Source organism: Haemaphysalis longicornis, unplaced genomic scaffold (assembly GCF_048455015.1).
Source record: "Haemaphysalis longicornis isolate Haplotype H1 unplaced genomic scaffold, Haemaphysalis longicornis Haplotype H1 scaffold_2, whole genome shotgun sequence".
Taxonomy (NCBI): Eukaryota; Metazoa; Arthropoda; class Arachnida; order Ixodida; family Ixodidae; genus Haemaphysalis; species Haemaphysalis longicornis.
Window position 1 is genome coordinate 260021801 of NW_027526295.1, and position 21375 is coordinate 260043175.

General features: G+C 46.6%; 1 protein-coding gene across 2 annotated transcripts in view; it reads left to right on the forward strand.

The window, feature by feature from the left end:
• LOC144170497 (cytosolic carboxypeptidase 1-like) overlaps positions 1 to 21375 on the forward strand; it is a 47948-nt gene that overhangs the window by 433 nt on the left and 26140 nt on the right. The window contains exons 1-9 of one of the 2 annotated variants that reach the window (XM_077700339.1): positions 3344 to 3365; positions 6402 to 6520; positions 7370 to 7509; positions 8629 to 8696; positions 10942 to 11011; positions 11735 to 11878; positions 12862 to 13479; positions 19161 to 19237; positions 19300 to 19395. In XM_077700339.1, the coding sequence (XP_077556465.1) occupies positions 7419 to 7509; positions 8629 to 8696; positions 10942 to 11011; positions 11735 to 11878; positions 12862 to 13479; positions 19161 to 19237; positions 19300 to 19395 (1164 nt within the window). In that variant the 5' untranslated portion in view covers positions 3344 to 3365; positions 6402 to 6520; positions 7370 to 7418. Of the gene's footprint in view, positions 1 to 3339; positions 3366 to 6401; positions 6521 to 7369; positions 7510 to 8628; positions 8697 to 10941; positions 11012 to 11734; positions 11879 to 12861; positions 13480 to 19160; positions 19238 to 19299; positions 19396 to 21375 lie in introns of those variants that run through there. The other variant, XM_077700338.1, reaches the window with a different exon arrangement.

Consider the following 21375-nt stretch of genomic DNA (forward strand, 5'->3'; position numbering starts at 1 on the left):
GCAAGGGCACCTGACAATGCAAACAACCTCTTGCGATGAACACTCATTAATGTCACTGTGCGAAGTTCCCATATCGTGAAACTGGCGATTTTGCATGTGCCGCCCACATTCATGTGCCCAGACTTTTCCGTACGACTGGCGAAACCCTAGTCTAACAGCATGCTCGAAGTGGATGTGTGTGGGCTATCGCGAGGGTGCCTACAGAAGCGAAAGTGATTGTCATTTGCTTTACATCTGCTGCGCTGGCATTTCGCCAAGCTCTGCTTCGCCCCGAAAAGGTTATTTCGGGGCGCACCGGGCTCAGCACCGCCGGAATTTCTCAGCTTGCGTCCGTTTTAAAAGTATGTGTTCAGTGATGTGCGACCGTCGGAGCTCAGCGCCGCTTTTTCTAGCTGGCACGTCCCTTTGTGATCTTTTTCTCATCCGGACTCAAGCTCTCACATTGCACGAGCATTGCGAATTTTCACTTCTGCAAGCAGTCTATGAGTTGCTATCAGTAGAATAAAAACAAAGCAACCCACCCCCCCTAACCTCACAAGAAAAGGGGGGGGGGGGGGGGGGGGGGGGCGGCAGGCCTGTTTAGAGGAGTGCTTGGAAGCTGATTCTGAGATTAATACTAGGTCATGGTGGAACCCCGGTACTATGATTGCAAGATCATAGTACCGGGATCTCAAAAACAGGATTTCAAAAAAATTGCAGATTACATGCAAATAGAATCATAGTTGATACGAATTATGGGATGATTAATTTGGATAATTCGACGGCTGATGTGGGTTGCACACACTGGGTAAATTTTGGGTGTTACAAATGCATCCTCGCACCATGTTGGATGATGCAAATCGTCGAGGGTTTCTATGGCAATAATATATGGTCATGGAAAGTGCCCCAGTCCCGTGTTCTTGTAAATAAATTATACCCTGTTTGCTTGCTAAAACAATTCTTTACGAAAGTGCCAAGTTCAGTACGTTTCATTCTCTGCCATAGATAACTAGCAGCCGCAACTTTAAAACGGATATACCACTTCCATACCCGTTACTGAAAGGGGGACAGAACATCTATAGAACAATTTGTAATGTGAACTTGCCAATAACTAGTCAAGTTTTTTTGAGCTAATCAACGCAGAGGTATGCTAAATTGATATTTGAAAATGGTATGAAATTGATATTTGAAATGGTACACCAATTCGGTCACAAATATGGCAGCATTTCTTTTATTTTGCCAGCATTTACCAGAAATAGCAGTTTTTCCTGCCACTTTTTAATTAATTAATTCATTCATTCATTTATTCAACCTTAAGGGCCTGAAGGCATTACTAAACAAGGGGGGCATACATCTTGGTTGGATGAAGGTGATGAAAGCTATGTGAATTTTATTGGGCCCCAAATTATGGATGCAGTTCCTACGTTTTAAAGCAGAAAAAAAGAATGTTGTGGAACAGTAGTTTTATGGAACCCCTCTAGTCCGTTTGCTTGCTTGCGCATTTTGCCTATCACTTTCACCCGCACATTCTTTTTATGATTGTCTTTGACGCAGCTAAGGATCTGACCTTAGATCAATAAAGGCACATTTGCAGTGAAAATACTGTAACTTTGTATATTTTAAACCACAGAACGCCGGGCACAGTCATCCTTGAGGATGAAAAAACTGCGTAAAAGAATATTTACTTCTCACAGTAAAGTCTGCTGTGTGGCCAACACAGTAGGTTGAGAAATTGAGGTGCGCTTTCTAAGCCTTTCAAAATGTATACTTGGTTATATCAACATACACACTGTAACAGAGTTTTGCAAGTGCAAATTGACAAAATAAATGTGCATTTTATTTGCGTATCTGTGCTTGTTTAGTTAGTTTTTGATGCGAATGTTAGATGATACAAATATTTTCTGAGAAGTTTTAATTGAGATACTATATATCCATTTAAACTATATGAAAGGCAATCTGCAAAAGAAGAAACACTTAGGCCTTTAGTGCGACAAATTCAAACAACGACGGCGACAATAACAAATTTCGGCATGGGCCGAGGTTGAACATGAAAGCATTATAGGACACAAATGTGACCAACAGATACGGTGTGATGCTGAAAACAATGTAGAGGTTCTATTCACAGTTACGTTATGCGTAGCAGTGTTAGCAGAAGAAGCTAATAGTTTGGGAAACCTGGAGCACCCTTTGCTGGTGTCATGCTGCTCAGGGTCTTGCGCAGCTCAGTTTTATGTAACCTCCTTTGAGAAGTTTTTAGTGTAATTAGCATTAAGAGAGCTCTTAGATGTAAAAGTCTGCTCTGTTAATTTGATTGACAGGCTTCGCACTCCGACAGAACAGCAGACGCAATTTCGAGAGATGGGACACCTAGCATCCTCATGCTAGGAAGCTGATGAACAGCAAGAATCGTTGCTTCATGACATGTAAAAGTGGCTGTAGAAGGCTATTACTTTGCTGGAAACTTCTGCAGTTTTGGATCCATTTAAGACATTGAGGAGATTTTCGTGAGGCTTTTGAATGGCTCTGTGAAGATTGTATGAAAACAGTGTTTCTTCGCGAGAAGAGTGCGCAGGTTCCTTTTAGGCAGTGCAAGTGCCACGATCTCTCTGGTGTTATGTGCAGCTTGCTTAGGGGATGTGTTTAGGGTACTGGAATTTAGGAAAATGTGATTGTGGGCTAGATAATGGCAATATCCGAAAAACTCTGGATTTGCTGTGGCATCACCTTGTCTGCTGATTATCAGCAAAATTTGACTTGTTATAACTGGATAGATTAAGGATTAGGGGTTGGTTAAACAGCCTGAATGGGGGAGCCAGCCCTTTAGTGGGAAAATACTGGAACAAATGGATGAGTCTATGCTGTTGGGAATCCGCGGAAAAAAAGAACACCACTTATCATCTTAGTGTCCAGGTCCTTCGCAAGTTTTCTTGCGGGAGAAAAAAAAAAGGGGGTGAGCGAGCCTGTACCATGACACACCCCGTTGATGAAATTGCCCAGCAATCAAAGGGGGTTTGTTACAGCAAAGCTTTTCTGTTCTCCCAGTGTCTGAATAAGAATGAGCAATCGATATTGATGCAGCAGTAATCATTCTTAACGTGTATGCCATTTATATAAAATAGGCATTCCTTTTTTTGAAATGAAAGGCTCCACAAAATAAAAAGTTGCTCTTTGAAAGGCTGCCTTCCTCTCGTCATCTCCCAAATTTAAGGTCTGGCTTGATGGTTCTTATTGATGGCCTCGCTTAGGTGGCACCCAGTGCTGGTAGCGAACCGAAGGCAAAGCAGCTCCCACTCACTCCCTGTCGCACCACAGAAGTGGCTTTCCAAGGGCCACTGTTGATGGTTTCCTTTTCCTCCACAGGACACCAGAGCCATGGCAGCGCCCACGTGAGTACAGCTTGCCAGCTGCCATGCATCGATTTTCATCATCATTAGGCTGTGCATGTTGCACCTGCATGCCCCAAACAGCCAACTGGGCTGATTCTGGAGCTTTTTCCCAGTCAAACTGGATAGTGGCGAGGCAGTGGCCTGTCCAGTTTTATTTTGTTTTCTCCCCCCACTCTAAGCTTTTAAGGCAAAAGCAGCAGTGTTAATACGGTAAGTCGAAAATCCGGCACCCTTGGCACACAAACGGCACACAAAATGGCCGAGAAATGAAAGAATTAACTGCCGAAAAAATGCTAGAACACTAAGTATATACAAGCAAGACTGCTTCAAACTGAAACTGCTGGCATGGCTGATGCATATCCACATGATTGTGCACAAGGGAGACCTTGTACATGTTTGAGGCAAAAGGTGAGTACAGAAGTACCAGCATTCATTTAATTACAATACACAAGGGATTGGTTCTATGGTAGCAAAGGAAAACATGTTAAAACAAAGGGAGGCGAAATAAACACAATGTAAACAAAACGGCACGTGCTGCCCCAACATATGACGAGCCAGCAGTGCAAACGCAGAAAAATTGAATTGGAATGAATAAACTTGATTACGAAAAGGTTAGCCTATGACCTATGACTTAATTTCGTTGACTCAATTTTATTCCCGTTCTGTTTCAAGTTGACTATATCATGTACTGAGCCAAATTGGCGAGTTTAACTAATTGCGAAAAAGTTAAAGTTTGTATTTCAAAGGGACCATGAAGGGAAAATGTAAGTTTCGTTCATTCAAGGAGCTGCTTTGCCCCAATAGCAATGCTGAAAATTTTAATGCCAAGTATACTAGACAATATCCAAGACTATACCATACGGAAAAGAGATGAAGTAGTTGCGGTGCACTAGCCACTTTCTATCCCAGCCCTTGTAACATCCCACGGACTTGTGCAATTGGTGGCCTCTGACCAAATGCACCGTAAAAACCGTGCAATCTAGTGGTGCCTCCAGTCTTGTTTAACCATACCACTTGAATGTTAGCACGGAGTTAACAAACTGATAACTGATTTCCCCTATTATGTCACTGCAGATGGGAGGTAGCTTAAAACAAAAACAAGGGTATATTTTGTCTTCATTATCCCTTTGACGTCTCAAGAGGAAGAGCACCAAGCATGAACTTAGCAAGAGAGAATGCTATGCCACTACCAACCGTTAAAAAAATATAATACAGTAATTCTGAGGATTGTACACTAATGCATAGATATCCTTTTAACTGCTCTGCTTTTACACCCCCCTCCCCCCCTTTCCAGAATTTTCTTAAAGTTGGCTTCACCACCATACGCAAGCGCATTGCTAGGAAAACATTTTACCACTGGCCGTGTAAGCAATAAGCAGCAGAAATGTAAAGGCCTCATTTAGTCCTATGTGTTTCTATAAAACATAGAATGCAACAAGTAGGCATTTTCAGGGTGTGGGCCTCTGATGTGCAATTCAGCAATCTTGCGACCTATTTGCCCCTGCACACTTTTTTTTCTATTGAATTGTAATACAAAACAAGTCCTTTACGTACCATCAATGTATAACGAGTTAAAAAAAAGATTGATTCGCTATGTGATTTGCTTAAGCCATGTAAAAGTAAAATATTACACAAGATTGTTGTTAAAATTTATTCTTTTGTTCTTTTCTCACTCGTTTTATATTGATGTTAAGTCACAGCAATATCTATGTGAACATCTTTGACAGAAATCTCCCTGGTTGGGTTAAACTTGAGAAAGAGGCAAAGACGTGGTGCTTATTAAAAGTGGTCCTAATATTTCGGAGCCTACTCGGCTCCTTCACCAGGGGTGACCATGTTCGACCACAAGCAGCAGTTATATAAGGTGGCTTCTTTCTTTTACTCGTTTCTTGCTTTTGCGTGTTGGAGGCCGTGGGCGTAAGTGGCAGGAAGAGTTTCTGGAGATCCTAGGGATGCCCTAACCGAAAGAGCGCCCGCCAAGGGAAAAAGCCCAAGGGATCGTTTGCAAAATGTCTTGTGCACAAAGCCCTGCCGGCTATGTTGGCGAGACCCACTATTGACGGCACAAAAACAGCATCCACAGGTCTGACATTCAGCACAGTCCATGTGTGTAACACAGTGAAAAAGTTGACCATAGGATTGACTTTGACGGCGTGAAGGTGATTGGCACCGAAACAAATTTCTTGAGTCCTGGAACATACAAGAGACTTGGGGAGGGCTTAATAGATCCCTAAGAACCCTTCCCGCCATTTAAACCCAAAGTCTCCGAAGTGAAATGGCAAGAAACAAGTAAAAGAACAAAGAAGCCACCTTGTGTAACTGCTGGTTGATGAACAGTCGCCCCTGATGAAGGAGCCAAATAGGCTCCGAAACGTTGGGACCTGTTTTAATAAACGCCCCTGGTTGGTGTCTTTTCCTCTTCCTCAAGCAATATCTATGCCTGAAAGCGCAAAGTCGATGTTTCATATCGCTGCAGGCTGCTGAGAATGAGATATTTTATTTGCGCTGTATTGCCGTCTGTGCACCACCAGCAGCAACATACCAGTTCAGTATTGGTGCACATCCCTTTCCTCTTGTTGTGACCATGAAAAGGGCTTTATTAGTGTTGTAATTGATCTGAGAGGGAAAAGTGGGAGGGCAGTCACAAGGTTGATGGTACGTAAAAGAGAAAGGCCGTGGATTACCAACAACGGATAGTAGAACCGTTTCATTGGGAACTGGTAACTGTTGTATCCTTTTATGGTTCAGTTCTGGTTCGGGTTCAGCATGCTAAAGGAAATATTGGTTCAGGGTCATTTCGGGAATAAATATCGGTTTGATTCTGGGGTCTATATTCTGTTTTGGTTTGTCACCCTGGGCCTGAATGGGGAAAAGAGCGAGTGGGAATAACAGGGTGTTCGCGTGTGAAGGAAGGGAGAAGGATGTTGATGACAATGAGAAGATAGGTTCGGCAATTAGGCAGTTCTTTTAGCGCACGGGAATGTTCAACGGTGCTTGTAAAGAAAAAGTTTGAGATCTGGGTGGGTGGGGCTGCAGAGATGCCGAGTGCCTGTGGAGGTTGCGCCAAGTGCTGCCTGTGTTGGGTGGACCGTCTGACCCCTGCGGCCCGCTGGGCCCCCAGATTACCGCCCTGCTGACCAGCCTGCGCCACGCGGGTGAGTGACACCGGACATGCTGACCCTCCAAGTTGACCGTCTCAAAAAAGCAGTGTTTGGAAGTGCATGGTGGAAGGGTCTAAGGGCAACAACTCCTAAGTGTATCGCCACTTGCTTCAATCTGTGGTATCTTCTGGGGGAATTTTTTAAATCTAAATTTATGCGTAAGTCACCCAGAGAAGGACTCTCCTGATGTGACGCGTTAAATGACACAATATGACATATACGATATGATATGCGATATATGTTAACTGACACGATATCTCCTGATATGGCACGAGAAAGAGGCAGGAAGAATGCGGTCCACTGATTATTGAGAAGGGCCATCATTAACTACAATCTGGGAGGGTTTTTTCCTCAGAGCGGCTCCATTATCAAATTACCATGTGGGCGTAGCTTCAACATCAAATTGCGCACCAGAGTGTCCTGGCAAAACTTGAAAGAAAAGAAAAGAAAAGTAAAGTTGAGGACATCTCATTGCTTGCCAGCAGCTGCTTTCCTCGTTTCGAGAGGAAACCAGCCGTAGGCAGAGTTCAGTGCCAAGTTGTGTTTCTGCTCAGTTGCTCCGTTTCCTTGACCCCTGGCCGTGGCTATGCTTGTTTGGCACGGTGGCCACTTGTTTGTTTTAGAGCAGTCAGCTGAGCTGGTTCTTGGCTCTGTGCAACAGGAGAGGGGGTTTGATGAAAGGGGGGCAAGGGGGAGCAGTGTTGGGTGCGGGCTGCTGTTTTGTTTTTAGCCCTGGCGTGCCATTTCGCTGCGCTGCTGATTCTGCTGGGGAAGCCGGCTCAAAATAGCTCCGGGTGTCTCTCTTTTTCCTTTCTGTTTCCCTCTCGGGTGGTCCTCCTCCAGTGGCCTTGGTAGTGCAGTGCTTAATCTAGATGCTGGGAGCTGCTTGGTAATGTGGCTGGGCTCCAGGAAGGTGCTGTCAGTGAGGCCGTGGTGGTGTGTGCTGCGACAGGCCTCCCCGCCGGACCTTGCGATGGACACTGGTAGGAGGCAGCGGTGCTGTGCCGTGCTGCTGGATGACCCTAACCGCCTCTCAGCTTGGGGGGAGGGGAGGCAGGCTGATGTGCACTGGAGAGCTAACCGCACGTGTTGTCGAGTGCTGCATTGCACATTTAACCCAAATAGCGTTGCATAAGAGTAAGCTGGGCTGACTAATTGGATGGGGAACGACTCGGGCTTGTGCGCACTCGTCTGGCCACAGCATTTTTAATCAGCGCTGTTAAATGTGGTGTTTGTACGAGGGCTGTAAAACAAGTTAAATGTCAGTTGTAGTTGCAAAATAACGATCACTCTTTTGTTTGGGAATAGCCCAAATGGCACAGCTCTGTGTCTGATCTTGTTTTCCAATGGACACATCCAGAGGGGATGCACAGTTTGCCTGTTTGGGAGAATTTGTGGCTCATTTTTATGTACTTTTGCTAAAAATTATCCACTCATGTTTTGAATAAGCAGCTCACTCGCTTGGGCTTGGGAGAAATTCTTATGGCTGTAAATTAAAAACAATTCTGGGGCTGTATGATCCTTGTGAAAAAAAAAAAAAAACACAAAAGAGAGATTGTGCTGCATGTAACTAACAATTTCGGTGTTTCTTTGAAATTGGGAAATTTTCTTGCTGATAACTTGTAACTCAGTTTAAATAAAACACTTCAGAATGTTGGGTTAAGGTCAGTTACAGATTTTTCTATGGCTGAAGTACAGGTAGCACTGAATCAATGCAAGTGTAGTCCTGCAACCCTATTCCAGTGCAGGCCAGTGAATGGAATAAGTGCGGAGTTTCATCAGAGAGAATTTGTTATGGCCTGCATTAGTTAGCGCACAATATCCTTTCTGAACAAAATGGAGAAGCATTCAATTAATACGTTCCATAAAATCAGAAATCAACAAATCGTTTGAACAGTCATCCCTTGAGATATCCCTTGCTAAGGCAAGACTGAATGTAACAAATACATGTTTGGCAGCAAGGAAAAATGCAGTACTGCTGACGTCGTAATCAAGCTCACCCTTCTGAGAGTCTGTGGTTTGCCCCTTTTCTGCTTGTCCTGGTGTGTGCTGTTCCGATGCTTGAGTCACATGTGCCCACACTGGTTGCTTGATGTTTGCAGAGAAAAGAAAACAGCTGACATCGGCCCAAATTGATGACTGCATCCCGATGCTTCTTGCCGTGCTTGAGGTATGTTGTCCGCAGTCCGGGGTGACACCAGAGTTGCACCGGGCAGATGAGGCGTTCAGGGTGGACGTAGGGGAGAAAGCATTGTGTAGAGAGAACTCGGTTGTTCCTGCCAATCCGTGTTTCCCTCCTTTCTAGTATTATTCTGTTCAGGTGGTATTATTTCTGGGGAAAAAATAAACCCAGTTACAAAACAGAAAAACCCAGCTGCAACTATAAAGAAAGGACTCGAACTTTTTTAAATTTTACTGAGCTCAAAAAGCGAAGAGGAAAAAAAAGTTTTAGCACATCCAACCTTATATGTTTGCCCTTCGTTAATACTCCCCTTGAAGCTTAAAATTCCCAATGTCTTGAACAATCACCTAGCCTATATTTGAAACCAATCAAGCATCATAGTAAAGAGTATTGGGCAATCATGTTTTCACGTAGAAGAGAAGACAATGGTAAAAAAAGGACTTTTATTTAGGGGCAAACTTGTCCCCGAACAAGACAAAAGAAATGAGGAAGGAGTCCTGCGTCTCACACGACCTCCGAGAATGCTCTGCCAGCGTTTGTGGTGTGATCTGTGGCCTGATCTCCTCCTCGATGTGCACGTGTGCTCAAGCCTCGAGTGCCGAGAGGCAAGCTTGCACTTCCAGCACCGAGTTTGTGCTGACGGTTGCAGCCGGTTCTTGCACCTGCTAACACAGTCCAATTTGCGAGCGATTTGAAAGCATGCGGCTATGTGGTTCTTTTTATTTTTTAGCTTCGTCTGCATGCTGTTACCAGAAATTTGAATTTTTGTGAATGCGAATATCTTTGCTTTATTTGGTTGAGAGTCTAAAACATAGCTCTAAAAGAAGAAAGATAACTTAGGTTAACACATCTAGGTGTTCATGTACTAGTGCTCGGTTAAAAAACGGTACAGAATATTTGCAGGGAGAGATTAGGACAAGATGGCAAAGCAGTGGAACAAAAATTTAGCATGCATTGCCATAAAAAATGTGGGTCCCTCAACATGGTGCGAGTACATGAACTGTATTCAACCGCTCTCGTCAGTCTTTGAAAAGAAGCTATTGCTTGTATTCACTGGCGAGGTGCGCGTGCAGGCAACCGTGTAAGTGCGCTGTCACTTGTTACGTCGGGCTCTGCGGGATGGTGGTACTTGTCTGTGCTAAGCCCATGACTGTTTTGCCTGTTACAAACTCTACCTCGCCAAGCGCAAAGTATTGCCTCGAGTCCAATGTGAGTGCAATTAATAACATCTCTGTTGATGCCACCGTTGAGATTCAGGTGGAAGCGGAGCAGACGACGCACGCCGGTGTTTTTTTTTCTTTGGTGTGCGGGCGCAGTGGCCAAAGCCGCGTCGTATCTGTGGCACATCAGCTATGTCTGTGGCCATTTCCAGTGTTGCCAAGTGAAGAAATTGACAGCTAAACTTTCCAACGAATACCACCTGTAGGCATGCTAGTGTCTCGTATGGCCGGTACATTACTGCAAGCATTGTAAAAGTGAAAACTGTTCATTCCTCACTTATGTGACCATGTTGGCAGCAAACATATCTTTTCAAGTTATAAATTTTGCATGAGTAGCGTTCCTTTTCAGCGTACATACCACAGTTAGTGTACAGTCGTTTCGCTCTATACCTACACGTTAGGCTTTTTTGCAATGCAACGGTGTCGTGCGAAAAAGCCTACACAAAGGGGTATGAATGTTTGAATGTCGTGCGGCAGAGCCAACTTTTATTGCTCGGCTATCATAAATTTCGGATACTTCGAATACTTTAAATGGTAAACAGCGCTGCAAATCATATGTAATAGTAAACACTATTCACATAGTATTCGAAGCTTCAAATATTTGCGCAGCTCCAGTTTTTGTCTATTTGGTCCTGATAAAAAATGCAGCCTTGTGATTAGTGCAATGCCATGGGTAGGATTTTTATCTGTCTTAAAGCCTTACCTACTCTAAGCATTTTTCAACCTTCACTTTGCTGACAGCACAGACCGAAATCATTGATTTGTAAAGAATGATCAAAATAAAATTTCGTTCCATAAATTGTGGACTTAATAGAAACACCATTATTTCTGGACTTGTTTCAAGCTGTGTTCTTGAACAAAGGCAGAAATGACGTGCCGAAAAGCAGTGCTCAGGCATTTAGCTGTGGGAAGGGCTCACAAGGACGTCATAAGGCTTAGCTGATGAGATAGCACTTTCCCATTTCCTGCACAGCTCTCTCACTGTTGCGATGTTTTATCTGTTCTTTTTGCAGCAAACTAAAAATCCTTCGGTGATTCGAGATGTGGTTTTGGCGCTCAAGGAAATTGTGAGTGAACATAAAGGTAAGTGGCACACTCAGTGACTATGGTATTTCAACCTCTCAGTTTCCTTCAGAGCACCGAAACTTGAGTGGGACATGTGCTGCTGGTTCAGCTTTTCAAGTCCTTGCAACGATAGTCTGTTGCTCAGACACATAATAGTATTAGACTTTCGGCCAAGCTCGTGGTTTGTTTACGCAACCATATTTGTAGAATCGTTGAATGAGTAAATTAAGTGGATGCTGAATCACACATGTAAAAACCTACGTAAAATACTTCACTATGTCACTGTGATGTATGCACTGTTTGTTGTTGTAGGATTCTGGAGTTGCATACTAGTTGTGAAAACCTTCTTCTTGGAGCTGTGGGGTTCTGGCCGCTGGGAACGATTGGCAACTGACAAGTGTCCCTGTTGCTACAAGCATACCAAACTCTCTTCTGCATGCTATATGCCTAAGTAGCCAGGTACCATACCAGTTGAGTCACATTGCATGCCTGAGCAAGCTGTAGAATCTTGTGCAGTCAGTTTTTTTCATACACAGATTTGTCAGCCTTCTTGTGCAAGTGGGCATCTCTTGCCGTTATTCATTCGCTCTCATATTGGCCGCTGTGGCTGTTGTGGCTTATAATGAAAGCACCTTAGCTGAAGGCACCTTACTGCTTAGTAGTGCTGGTGGGGGTGTAATGGGAAGAGAGGTCCGCCTTGAAGGCAGCGGCCAGTGCAGGGGCTGCGTGGGCGGCACGCAGGCCGGGCCCGCCTCCTGGCCGAGGAGCGCTTTGCGGCCAGCCAGGTGCTGCTGGCCCTGCTGCTGCGGCAGCGCGATGTGGGGCCTCCAGAGCCAGCCGTCCTGGCCGCCCTGGGCACGCTGCTGGCACGCCTCGCCACGGAAGGTTTGCCACCTCCTTCTTCTACTCTGGTGCATGCAGAGAGCAGCACTGGGGCCGTGTCCCGGCCAGACGGCCTGTAGACACGTGCAAGCAAGTGCGACCTTGAATGACCACCTAGGCGGAAAGTTCGGAAATCTCCCTTCCAAGTAGTGGCCACACTGCTTAGCTACTCCAAAGGTTTTGGAGTGCTCTCACCAAACGTGAGCCCCCTAAAATGGCCGAAACTGGCAGGAATGGACCGAAAACTGACTGGATTGGTAGAAAGTGGAGTGATCACTCCTGGTGGTGGCTTTTGTCCGGGCCATTCCAGCTGTGACAAAGTGTCGGGAAAACCTCGTCTGTGCTTTAATGGGGATTCTTCAACTTATGGTGCTCGATTAGCTGAGTAGCCTGCCACAGGACACGTTGTAACAGGTGCTAAGAGGTTAAAAAGGGTAAAAATGTTTTATTGAAATGAGCAAGTTTGGTGCACGAGTGGGGGGGGGGGGGCTGCCCTTAGTCCCGGATTCCCTAATCCTGGCTGGTAGCCCAGCCTGTAGCACCGATTTCTTGTTGCGCTTCAAAGTTCGAGCTGGTCAGTTGGTCCACCCACTGCTTGTACGTAGGGCTGAGAATAAGCGATAAAGATGGGGATTGCTGGTGCTCCCATAGCAGGTGGTAGAGGGTGCGAGAGGATGGGCAGTAGGGGCTAAGAGCCTCTGGCTGCCACTGTCATTGTGGGCTGAGGTCATTTTAAGCATCAGTAAGGTAAGGAATTGGGCTAGTTGGTTTTGCATGTTTGTAAACTGCACTTGAGGTTACTAAGGACACACTTTTTTCACTCGTGCTGTCCACGTCGTTGTTTGTATTCCTTAAAAAAAAGTGTGTCCTAAGTAACCTCAAGCGCAGTTTACAGACATCATTTTAGGCTCTTTGCAGTACGGTGCCTCGTGTCCGATATGCCTGTCTGGGGGGAGTGGCAATGCAGCTGGGGTGCACTTGTGCAGACAACAAGTTCTGCACGAAGGCGCGCGCCCTGGGTGCGTACAAGGTCCCCCTGGAGGAGCTGCGCAAGTTCCGGGTGCAGCTGAAGGTGCGGGTGTCGATGCTGCTGCTGCTCAAGCGGCTGCTGGGCAACCGGCAGAACGCCACCCTGCTGGGCAACGAGGGCCTGCTGGCCGAGCTGTTTGCCCTGCTCGAGGCGACCAGCGGGGGCCTGCAGGGGGCCCTGGCCCTCGAGTGCCTGGCCCTGGCCACGGCTGCCAAGCGCAACGTGCTCGAGCTGCTCCTTCTCAAGGGAGTGGGGGCGGGGGGAGGGGGCCGGCTGCAGGCGCTGCTGGCCCTGCTGGACCCCGAGGGGGGACGGGCCGCCCGGCGTCCCCGCCTGGCCCGGGCCCTGCTCGACTGCCTGCTGAACGTGGCGCGGCACCGGGTGGGCCGGCGGGAGCTTCGGCGGCTGCGGGCGCCCCAGCTGCTCTGGCGCTGGGCCCTGACCCTGGGCCCCGGGCTGACCGAGGACCGCCTGGCCCGCTCCGTCTGCCAGCTGGTCCACCGGTGCCTGCCCCCCAGGCCCCTGCCCGTCGCTGCCAGGGGGCCCCTGCACTGGCCCCCGGGAGGAGACACGGGTACGCAGCCCCCCTCCCTCTTTTCAGTCTTGGTTTCAGCCGCTATCTATACTAGCAAGCCCTGTTCTGGGCGTTGTTCATGATTATATCTTATTTACTCACATTTGCACGTATTATTGGTCCTGAAACATTTTTCTGACCCCTGCGCAACAGATGCAGCTTTGTATCTAAAGAAACCTGAGGGGATGCCATACATTAGTGGCATCCAGTTTACTTGTACACAGCTACCTGGTCGTGAAAAGCCTGCATCTCAGTTTGGGTGCTGCAGTGACTGATCTAGTCACAGTGAAAGCATGTTTGTAATTAAGACAAAACCGTGTGCACCATAAAAAGAAATTTTATATCGACCTGATTGCAGCCAAATGACTGCAAGGGAGAGGTAAAAGTTATCCTGAAACAGAACAAATTTAGGGCAAAGATTTCAGTTGGGTAAATAATTGGTGTAGTGAGTATTCATGCAAGTGTTTATGGAAGGTTATTTAAGAATCATCATTAGATCACTCAAAAGCTTGAATTGAAAATTTTTATATTTATATCAAAGTCAGTTTTACAAAAACAGCACTTGCTAATAATTATTGTGTAAATGCTTCACATATTTTAAATGCTATTTTTGCAGCTTGCTTATTAAAGACAGCAAGGTTTCATCAAGTGCAGTGCAGTAAGAACTGTAAATATCCAGCACCAAGTACTAAAATGTCTGCAGCAAAAGTACATCTTTTTTTATTGGTTCGTTGGTTCTGTACCCTGTTCACTTTCAGTGATTGGTACACTTTTTCTGTGCTTTCACAGTTTGCTCAGAGATATTTTTCCTAAATTGAGCCCAACCTGCCATGACATGCTTGGAATGCTGTATTACTCCAGTAGTAGTAGTAATAGTAGTAGTAGAGAACATCACTTAGCAGGGTAGTGGGTGTGGTTCTGTAGTCCAGGAACCCAAGTTGCAACTTAATGATCTCTACCTTAGAGGCCAGCAGTTTTTGGGTGTCCAGGTCAGCACTGTTTGTCAGGTTCACCCGCAGCTCAGAAGGGAAAAGAGGGGAGGAAGGAAGCAGGTGTGCTGCCGGGTTGCGAGCACGTTTGATGATGACAAGTGTTAGGGTGCCTGGTTGCGAGCAAAATTTGTGTTCCGTGGGGTATTTGGTAGCATATAGGTGGTGTAGCCAGATGGAGTGAGGGAAAGTGTCGGTGTGGTTTCTGTGGAGAGTAGTCTTGTGTTGAAAGCTTGAAAGGGGGGAGGGGGTGAAGGGAGGAGGAATTGTTTGAGGGCACAGTAATGATGGGTGATGTCATGGAATGCAGAAGCGTTGCAAGCTGGGCTAATTGGAGAGACATATTCATGGGTGGAACCAGCACGAACTTAAACTGAGACAGCAGAAATGGAACAGAAAGACAGCCGCTGGTCTAACAACTAAAGTTTAGTATCAGGAAGGGTGAATATAAACACACGTTCATACTGTTACACACCGTCTCAAAAAAGTGGGCCAGCGCTATGGAGTGCAAGTCGCTATCATGGCTCGCAAAAAGTTATGCTACATATGTGGAAGGCTTGACAGAAAGATGAAGCGTGGAAGCAAAAAGAAAGGGGTTGGTTGGGGTGTTAAAGGGCCCCTGAGATGGGGTTTTTTGAGGGGTCGATGGTATCGGAGCGCAACGGCTATTTCTTGAACTAATCGTGACGTGTTTGTGCGCTCTTGATTTAACCAATTTTTTACGAGCGTAAAAACATCAGAAAGCTACAAAAAACATCTCTTGTGTGTGGGTGCTTTTACACAGTCACACATACGTATTTGTTTTATACCGGAGTGTAAAGCACTTACACACCGGGACAAACCGGGCTTGACGCTCCTCCGTTCTCGGCGGAAGGATACAGTGAGCGCAGGAGCAACGACGCTTGCAGCCAGCGTGATCGCTCAGCGCTCCGTGTCTGGTGTTAGAGTATCATCAGTTCTCTTTGCATTTGCTTTCTTGGACGCTGTACCCGAAAGGATTCTTTGCACCATCTGTGTTTCGAGCGGAGCCTCGACGTTGTTTCAGTTATGAGGTGGTAACGAACGGCGCGCCAAGGGAGCGCCGCGCCGACGACGAAGGAGGAGCTCCGCACGCAGCGCTTGGACGACGCCGGGCACTGTTGGTGATCACGAGGCGCACGCTGAAGTGCGCTCACGCGGGCTGAATAAATCAGTTCAAGCCCAAACGCTGTCGCAGCTGATTCTCTGCGGCGGTCGCGACAAGGGCAAGAGCATGCTCATCCCGTAACGACAACTGCCAAAGAGTTTCATTTCATTGCTTCCCATCAAGTCATGATCGCAGGAAAGTGTGGTTTGCTGTGCTGCACCGGCCTTCTGAATGAACCTGTTGCCTAGTGTCCTTAGCGCGCTTTACCGTTTACCGTGGTAAATGAAGCAAGAGTTGCCGTTTGCCGCTGAAAACGTAAGGATTGCACCATTGCACTGTGCGGTTTCTGCATTCCGGCTTACCGGCTCTGCCGAGTAGCGACATCTGGCGAATTTGTCGCAAAGCAAATGACACAAACGTTTGTTGCCCAGAACTGTTCGCTTACGCTTGAAATGGCTTGAATCTTAGACGTCTTAGATTGAACTCTCACAATACAATATTTTTTTTTAAAAGAGCCGTATACTTCTACTGTAGAGCTTAAAAAATCGAAAACATGACGTTGACGCCGCCATCTAGTGGGAAGAATTAGGACCAAATATTGCATTAACCAGAATTCACGCCACCGCTAAATATTTCGATATAAAATGAGTAAGATATATTGTAATGATTCCGCAGTTACCTATATTACCTTGCCCAAGACGATTTTGAAAGCATAAAAGAGCTATGCTAGTTCATAAAGGCATCTGAACCATTGGAAGCGTGGGAAGCTGGAGTAGGGGCGGAAATTTTGCTCGCTCATTCTAAAAAAAATTGTCATTTATCGTGCTCCTGATCATCATTTAGCAAGAATGTAGTAAACAACATTAACTAAGATTGCTTGCATGAAGCGCAGAGCACAGCGCATTTGCTGTGCCGTAAAGTTCCGGAAGAACGCCCACCCAAATTTAAAGGGGCACTGACACAAAAATTTTGCATCTTGTTTTTTTTGTTGCGATAAGTAGCTAGTGACCTACTTATAACCTGTAGAAACCTCATTTGCTTCAGCGTGCGACGGTTGTTTAATTAGAGGCATTTTCAATGCGGCCAGTCGCAGTTTCGGTTTCAGCGAGTGCCACGAAACGATGGATTTTGTGGATTTTGTGTGAACAAAGCTGACCACGTGACCGTCGGAGGGATATCACAGAGCAGAGCCGCCGTAGCACTGTCGAATCCGCATCGACGGCAGTTTCTGCGAATGCCCCCACGTACTGATCTCGTGAGGCGCTTAATTAAAAAGCGACCGTGGATGTGACGCAGGCGCTGCGAGTGCAAATGCTACCACGGCTAAAGAACGACGCGCGACGCTCGAGACGGTGGGTGGCAAGACACGCGCTGGGAGCAGCCGGCCGGTCTGCGTATACAGATCCGCCTACAGATGTGTTCAGCTTAGCACTGCGGCGGATATTCGAGTGCCGCTCTCGTAAGCGGTGCAAATGACAATTTTTGATGCAACCCGCCATCGCATCATTAACTCCTTTCTCATGTAAGCCACCATGGTCGGGACTTGGGGACAATTTCGTGCAGCGGTAACAAGCTATCACTCGAGCTACCTGCGCCGGCCTGGGCCACTTCGCGGCCGTGACCGCCGCCTGCACAGCGACCGTGCGGCTAGCTCAGCGGGCTTTTCGTGCCTCCGGCGCGTTTTCGCATCCAATGGTAATAAACAGTAATAGAAACAGAGTGCCTGGAATCGCTGTAGAACTTTGATCGCGGCCAGCTGCCCGATGAGCTGACGAAATCACGGCGCCTCCGCCGCCAACGATCGGGTCGTTCGTTCTCGAAAGCAGAAGCTCCGCCCTCCGGCCCTCCGATTGGAGCGGCGAGCCGGGCGAGCCGGCGAAAAACGCCGGCAGCGCGGAAGCGGCAAACACAAACTCGTGACGTTGTTTATTTACACAATATCCTCGGGATGTCGATGGCGCGTGGTCCTCTGCTGGCTGCTCGGTTGCGTTTCGCACACTTTAAAATTGATTTTAAATATGTTCTAGGCTGTATTCGCCGCTGATATTTTGCAGATGATGTAAATGTGTTCCCACCAATCTATCTCCGAAGTTATCTCGCCTTCAAAATTTTGTGTCAGTGCCCCTTTAAGTACAGTGATATCAAGTGAAAAATACGAGATGGGCGAAATTTCGGATCAAGCGCGGAAAGGACGAATAAGTGACCGCATCTACACATGAAGAGATGATTCGGGTTTGTTTTGTTCACTCATCGGCGCTAAAGCCATAGATTTTACGGGGTGGGCGCGCGTCTTTCAGTAAATTGAATATTTCACCCGTAAAAGGGGGTGGGCGATGTTTCGGGGGAGGTCGTTCACTCGGAACTTTCCGGTAATCTAATCAAAACGCGAGCGTACATTTCGCCGGCGCAGGGTGCTCGCTACTACAGTCGGTAGAAATTCTAGCCTCTGTATCGCTATGTAGCGACGGTAAAAATAAGTTCTCGTTCACGGAAACTCTCGCGCATGCAAGGTCGACTTCCGCAATCACCAGTATCTCCTGCTCAAAGTCCGTAAAGACTGAAAACGTAGCTTAAAAAAAAAAAAAAAGGACGTCGTCGTCTCATGTGCGACCCACTCGCTGAAGTAACCATGGTAACGACGACGCTCTAAACCAAACCGCCGCCGTCAAAAATCGCGGACATTCCGGCGGCCAACCATGAAATGAGTGCTTCGCCTCGGACGAGGTCGGACTATGTCGTCATCGCAAGCCGCCGAGCCAACAAATAGTTCTGTCTCGTCGGGGTAATAACTTTTGTTAGCGTGAGCGAATATGCTTACTATTTTTGGACTTGTTTCTACAAGAACTATAGAGTAGATTTCTGACACAAACAAAAACACTTTGAAATCCATCTCAGGCCCCCTTTAAGCATGACAACTGCTACATAATGTGCGCAACAGGTGTTGTGAATAGCATATTCCTTTGCCTTGTGGATGAACTTATGCTGGGCAAACTGGAAGTTGTATCAGTGCACGATTGAGAGAGCATGAATTGTAATTAAGAGGCTGCCCATCATCCCATCTTTCTTCACACTTTAGTAAGTGTAGCGGATGTAAGCCTAATTTTCCTGCCACAGGCATTTTATTTAGGCACTGTCAACATATGCCCCTCAGAATTATGGAGGTGTTCCCCATTGCAGAAAGTGTCCTGAGAGAAGTGTGTTAGTCAGGCGAGTGTGTGTCTCCATCCCAAACAGATTGCCTATCTGAGTGGGCCTTGATTGTAGCCTGTGTTTATCTAGTTGCCTCCTCCCCTTGATATTTGTAAACTGGTGCACTCATGTGCAGTGCTTTTTGTTGTTTTGTGTTGTGTGTTTATATTCACCCTTCTTGATATTAAACTTCACTTGTTAGACCAGCCGCTGTCCTCGTGTCCAACTTCCTCTGTCTTCATTTAAGTTTGTGCTGGTTCCATCCATGAAGATGTCATGGAAGGTGACCAAGAGTGGGTGCCGTGTTTGCAGCATGCTTGAGGTGCACAGTAGCTGGTTATTAGCCAACATCACTTGACCCACTCCCCTATATGCAGTCGTCACCGTGGCCGACGCACCGCCTGAGATGTCCTCCCAGTCGACCACTTCGTCTGAGGCAGAAGACCACCCAGTGGTGAGAGGTAGTCGCTCACCTGGGTGGCAAAGAGAAAGGCTGATGATTCTTGTGGTTTGCAGCTGGCCGAATCTCCCAAAAGCGACCATGCCCCCGAAAGGGTGGACCTGGAGGCTTACGCAAAGTTCTTCCCTGAATTGACGGAGAAGGCCACCGTGGTGAGCAACTTTATTTTACCTAAGTGCTTCATGGCATGAACCAAAAAACGACAGAGGAGGTCACTGTTAGGGACAGCAAGAAAAATATTTCAAAAACCATAATATAGATGTGTAGGAATCAGGGTGTCGAACTGGAACCGAACCAAACCGAAAACCGGAATTGAACTGGTATTTTTGCCGGAACAACCCGAACCCGAAACGTTATTTTTTGAGCACGCTGAACCCGAACCAGAACTGAACTGAAAAAAGAAATAACAATTACCGGTTCATGCCTAAATGGTTCGACCCTCCGTTGTTGATATTGAACAGTCAATGCAATTCAGGCCTTTCTTTCTTTCACATACCATCGACTTCGTACCCACTCGCGCACTTTCCCCTCCAGACATTTGAACACTATCACGCTGTAATGTAACAACAGGGGAAATGAATGAGCACCAATGTAGCAATGGTCTGTTGCTGCTGGAAGCGTGAGCGTAGTGCAAGCTGACCAAATGAAATGTCATTCTCGGCGGCTTGGAGGGGATATAAAACGACTTTGCCCTTCCCTAGCTGCGACTTCATTGGAGAAATCAGGCTGCAGGAGGGCTCCACTGCGCAACAGTGAAAGCCCACACCCGATGTGTGCAAACTTTTTGCATTTTATAATTTGTTTAAAAGGTCCGACCCCTGCAAATTGTTAATACTTGACAAGTGTGACCGCAGGAGCTGCTCAGTGGCTAAGCGTTTGTTGCTGACCACAAGTGGCCTCGATCTCCCTTCCCCACGACCGTTTTTCTGAAGTAGATAGAAATCGAGAACGTCCATGTATCGAGATTTTGATCCACGTTTAATATCACCAGCTGGTTAAAATAAGTCTGCTGGCCTGCAACATAAGCTGCGCCTCGGAGCAGAGATATAGCACAGGGCATCAAATGCACCAGTTTTTTTTTTTTAATGTGCTTACACGGAAAACAACAAAAAATTAAAGGCAAATCACATTGTTTTCAAATATTATGCAAAAAATAAGTGAAACCGAATAAGTAAAAAAAGCAGCAAAATGTGGATATTGCTCTATACTTTTCTTTGCCTTTGCCCTGCCTTTTACAACCAAACGTGTCATCAATGCAATGGAAGTGGGTTCCGGGGTCAGTTTTTGAGGACAGTACAGTGGACAAGTTCTGATTTTTACAGATACAAATAACAACAGATTTGTTAACAATAACAACAAGTAACAACAAATTGTTAAGGTGCGCACTTAATCCCTTGGCAAGAAACTGCAGCCCTCCACCTTGTCTTGGAAGCAGAAACAGTAATAAAGCAGATGACACGTGCAGAAAGGCAAGCCGGTACCTCACACTGCCCTATTCGCCCAGCGATCATCTTTTCTGCTTGTTCTGCAGTTTTGTCTCTTTCAGATCAGCTTTTTTTCGAAGGTGCACTTGTACTAACTGCCCAACTCGCTACAATACTTCTACTGCTACTCGTTCCAGAGGGGAGTACTGTTGTGGACGAATTAAAGAGCATCTACTTAAAAAGTCCCATCTCATGCTCCGCGCATCATATTTCCCTTTCATTTTGTAACAGCATAATCTGCAGGGGTGAGACAGCTGCGCATATTGCGCCTTTCTGATACAATTCCATTTTCCTGCGCCAAGCTGCTCCAAAAGCACGAAAATAGCGAAAATTGCGCCAAACTGCTCCAGAAGAGCCTCAACGGCACGGATTTTGATGCTCATGTCAGTTTCGGCGGGGACAAAAGCCTCCCGCATCCCGGTCACCGCTTTTATCGTCGGTCAATCGCAAACACAGAAATGGCGCAAATAGAAAGACTGAAACGAAGCAAGCGATAGCTTCTAAAACTCGATTCGCTTTCCGTCCGGGTTCGCAGAAACGGCCTTCTCGATTAGGCATCGCTGTGGCAACGAACATGGCCGCCGCCTGATCTGGCTGCTACCAACGCGCTCAGTGCGTATCGCCGATATTTTTCCTGGTTTATTTTGC